A 3,581-nucleotide genomic window follows, 5' to 3' on the forward strand; every position below is an offset into this window, starting at 1 on the left:
CATAATAAGTCACACAGATTTATCAAGCAAGGGTATCGACCAAATAAGCAATTTCTATATGTTTTCATGCGGCCATATGGTTATAATGCAAACCTAGCATACTGATTATATATGTACACGAGTGGAATTATGGAACCTCAATTTAAAACGATCAGATCATGCAAATGTGATAATAATCAGATCATGCGCATAACATAAACATGTTGGTCAGGATGATATATGATGCAAACTGGCCACACGGCCAAGTAGATATGATGCACTCAATCTTAGCAATCGGATTCTATATGTGCAAGGGTAATATTAAAACATTCAATCAAGGTTTAACAATTAATCAATCAGTTTCAGGTATGAAATTTAGCTAGACTAACAATCAGATTCAATTAGGTTTTATCAAGACTAACAATTAGATCAATAATCAAAAATAATCAAACGGATTCAAGCATTACATAATTTAGGGTTTCGATCCAAAAATAGGGTTTCAATCATGAAAAACCAAAACAATCAGTTTCAAGGCTGATTCTATCAATTTTATTAATCAGTTTCAAGACTGCTATTTATCAGTTTCGAGGCTGATGTTAGCAAGATGGAATCAAGCAATCTGATTTTAGGAATACGCAAATTAGGGTTTAGGGTTTCAATTCGAAATTAGGGTTCTATCAATCAATCAGTTTCTAGCAAATAATCTTAAACCTCAGAACAGTTGATTATATCATGAAACTATCAACCTAGTATAATATGAAACCTCAAAACATTCAATTCGGTTTATGCAATACACAAATTCTATTTTAGGATTTATCAATTCGAATTAGGGTTTATATTATAACAGATTCTAACTTGCAGTATTAAACCTCAAATCATTCAATCAGGTTATAAAAACTATCAATCCTAACTCACACGGATTTAAACCTCAAAAAAACATTCAATCAATCAAATAAAACAATCAATGCACACGTACTTTAGGGTTTCACTTTGAACATTAGTTCATTCGATTCTGGGTTCTTAGAGTTTAGGTATACCCTAAACCTTTGATGAGTTGAATGGACCACCAAGAGAATGAGCTTAGGTAGACTAGTCCAAACTGGAACCTTACGCGGACTGGTCCAAACTGTTTCCTTGCAATCCGCGAGCTGAGATCAGATACTTGAGATCGAAAGTGATTAGGGTTTATCGATAGAGAGAGATCGATGGAGATTCAGATAGAGATCGAAAACTTAGCTTAGGTTGAGCTGAACGGGATCGTTGGTACGCGAGGTGGCTTTGCTTAAAAAAAACGAGATGCTTAAAATTTATTTCAGTTATTTATTTTGATGTTGGAACAAAAAGTCGAATCGAATAATGGACAGACGCAATGTAATGTATTTTTCAGAAAAGAGAAGGAAATATGAACCTCTGCGTGAAACAATAATAAGAAACTGACACATGTCCCAAAGAATAAAAAAAAATAATATCGATTAATACTTTTTTCTTCCCTTTCTACTTTTAGCCTCTTCGTCTCTCTCATCAGAGACCCCACACTTCGCTCCTCCCTCCGGCGATTCGGTTTATTTTCCTTCTCCTCCTCCTCCGGTAAGTCCTACGCCATTTTCTCTTTCTCTTTCTAGGGTTTTTGAAATCACTACTTACTTGTTCGATCGATTTCAAGCTCCGCGATAGATTCGACGGGTTCCTAATTCGAAAATGTGGTCGAAGCTTCCTTTCGTCTAGGGTTTTGATTTCATTACACGCAAAGAACTAACCTTTTTTATAGATTGAGCTAGAGGTTAACAGATTCGCTATTGTTGTAGATCTATAAACTCTCTTTTGTTCCTGTCTTTTAGTTACATGGAAAAAAAAAAAGAGAAAAAGTTTAGCTTTTGATTTTTGTGTGGTTTTGTAGGTGTTCTTTTAAGTGTGTGTTGATCTCTCAAACAGTTTTTTCAGATGGGAGACTCAGAAAGCGCGCAGCCACCTTCTAAAAAGAGAGGTGCTTTGAAGCAGCTCTCTCGTGAGAATCCAGATGATGATGATGTTGATACTGCTGAACTTGAGAGTGGGACTTTCAAGAAAGCCAGCGATGAGGTTTTGGCTAGTAGGAGAATCGTCAGAATCAAGCGCAAAGAGCCTTCTGCTGCGCCTCCCACAGCAACAACCAATCCCTTTGCTGGAATTCAACTGCTCCCTGCTACTACTACTACTACTACTACTGCACCTGCTTCAGCCACTGTGGCTGAGTCTAAGTTGGCTCCAGCTGAAGCTGTAGTTGAGGACGATCAAAAGACTAATGATACTGAAGAGGACGGTGAAGAAGTTGAGAGTAAGAAGATTGATGATGTCAAAGACTCTGCTGAGGAAGAGACTAAAGATGAGAATCAGTGTGTAAAGACATCTGATGACCAAACTACTCATGATGATGTAGACAAGACTGTCCAAGGAACAGACCAAACTGTGGATCTTCCTGATAAGGAATCAGGTGGTGATCAAACTGATGGAAAGGAAAAAGAAGGTGATGAAGCAGACAAGAACGGTGATAATAATGGCTCTTTGAGTTCGTTCCAACAGCATTCAAGTAGCAAAAACGCATTCACCGGACTCGCCACTACAGAGTCTTCTGCTCCTAAGTTCTCATTTGGTGATGGGTCTGGATCTCCCTTTGGTTTTGGCCTTCCAAGCAGCAACAGCCCTTCTCTTTTCGGTGCTTCCCTTACCAAGAAGAGTGAAGGCAGTGGGTTTCCTCCAAAGCAAGAGGTTTCAGTAGAAACAGGAGAAGAGAACGAGGAAGCTGCCTTCTCAGCTGATTCGATCATGTTCGAGTATCTTGACGGAGGATGGAGAGAGCGTGGTAAAGGAGAAGTCAAGGTAAACGTCTCAAGCAACGGTGGTAAAGCAAGGCTGGTCATGAGAGCTAAAGGGAACTACAGGTTGATCTTAAACGCGAGTCTCTACCCTGAAATGAAACTTGCAAGCATGGACAAGAAAGGAATCACATTCGCCTGTGTGAATAGTGAAGGCAGAGATGGTCTCTCTACGTTTGCGCTCAAGTTCAAAGACCCAACGATCGTGGAAGAGTTTCGTGTAGCTGTTGACAAACATAAGGGTAGTAAACCAATTGAAACAGCTGCTCTATTGAAGACACCTGAGAACTCTCCTACAGCTACAGATGCTTGAAGAAAGGTTAAGAAACATGTAGAAACACTTCTCGTTACCTTTATGTCTTTTGCTTTGTTACGTTCGGGTAGTTGAATTTTGAGGCAGAGAAAATTAGAGATTTGAAGAAGGCTGTTGTTGTTGTTTCTTTTCTACAGTTGTTGAGACTTTGTGGGTTACCTTGTGAGACTTATATTTGCTTCTTAATCTCTTTATATGAACCGTTTGTATGCCTCCTTATATCTGTGTTTGATCCTGTTTTGTAAGGTCGTTCTTGAGAGTAGGAGAGATAGGTTTTACAACTTGACAGGACTAGACCGAAACAGACCAGCCACCTCTACACTGCTAAAATCAGTGCGAGATAATATAGGTCTTAAACATTCATATGTCACTTACTATTAGTGGGCCTAGGCCCAAGGGTACTGGAATGTGACCTGCAAATTCTCTTACTCGTAACT

At 39.0% G+C, this 3,581-nt stretch overlaps 1 protein-coding gene across 4 annotated transcripts; it reads left to right on the top strand.

Annotated features, from left to right (window-relative positions):
* The first annotated feature begins 1,431 nt into the window (after positions 1 to 1,431).
* LOC106296609 (nuclear pore complex protein NUP50A-like) lies at positions 1,432 to 3,361 on the top strand. 4 transcript variants are annotated; one of them, XM_013732785.1, is made up of 2 exons: positions 1,432 to 1,566; positions 1,877 to 3,361. In XM_013732785.1, exon 2 carries the CDS (start codon positions 1,921 to 1,923, stop codon positions 3,142 to 3,144), a length of 1,224 nt encoding a protein of 407 aa, XP_013588239.1. In that variant the 5' UTR covers positions 1,432 to 1,566; positions 1,877 to 1,920; the 3' UTR covers positions 3,145 to 3,361. The 4 variants fall into 4 exon arrangements, with proteins under 4 accessions (XP_013588239.1, XP_013588240.1, XP_013588238.1 ...); XM_013732786.1 differs by having other exon boundaries at positions 1,450 to 1,566; positions 1,921 to 3,361; XM_013732784.1 differs by having other exon boundaries at positions 1,454 to 1,566; positions 1,912 to 3,361.
* The last annotated feature ends 220 nt before the right edge of the window (positions 3,362 to 3,581 follow it).

Source organism: Brassica oleracea, chromosome C6 (genome assembly GCF_000695525.1).
Source record: "Brassica oleracea var. oleracea cultivar TO1000 chromosome C6, BOL, whole genome shotgun sequence".
NCBI lineage: Eukaryota > Viridiplantae > Streptophyta > Magnoliopsida > Brassicales > Brassicaceae > Brassica > Brassica oleracea.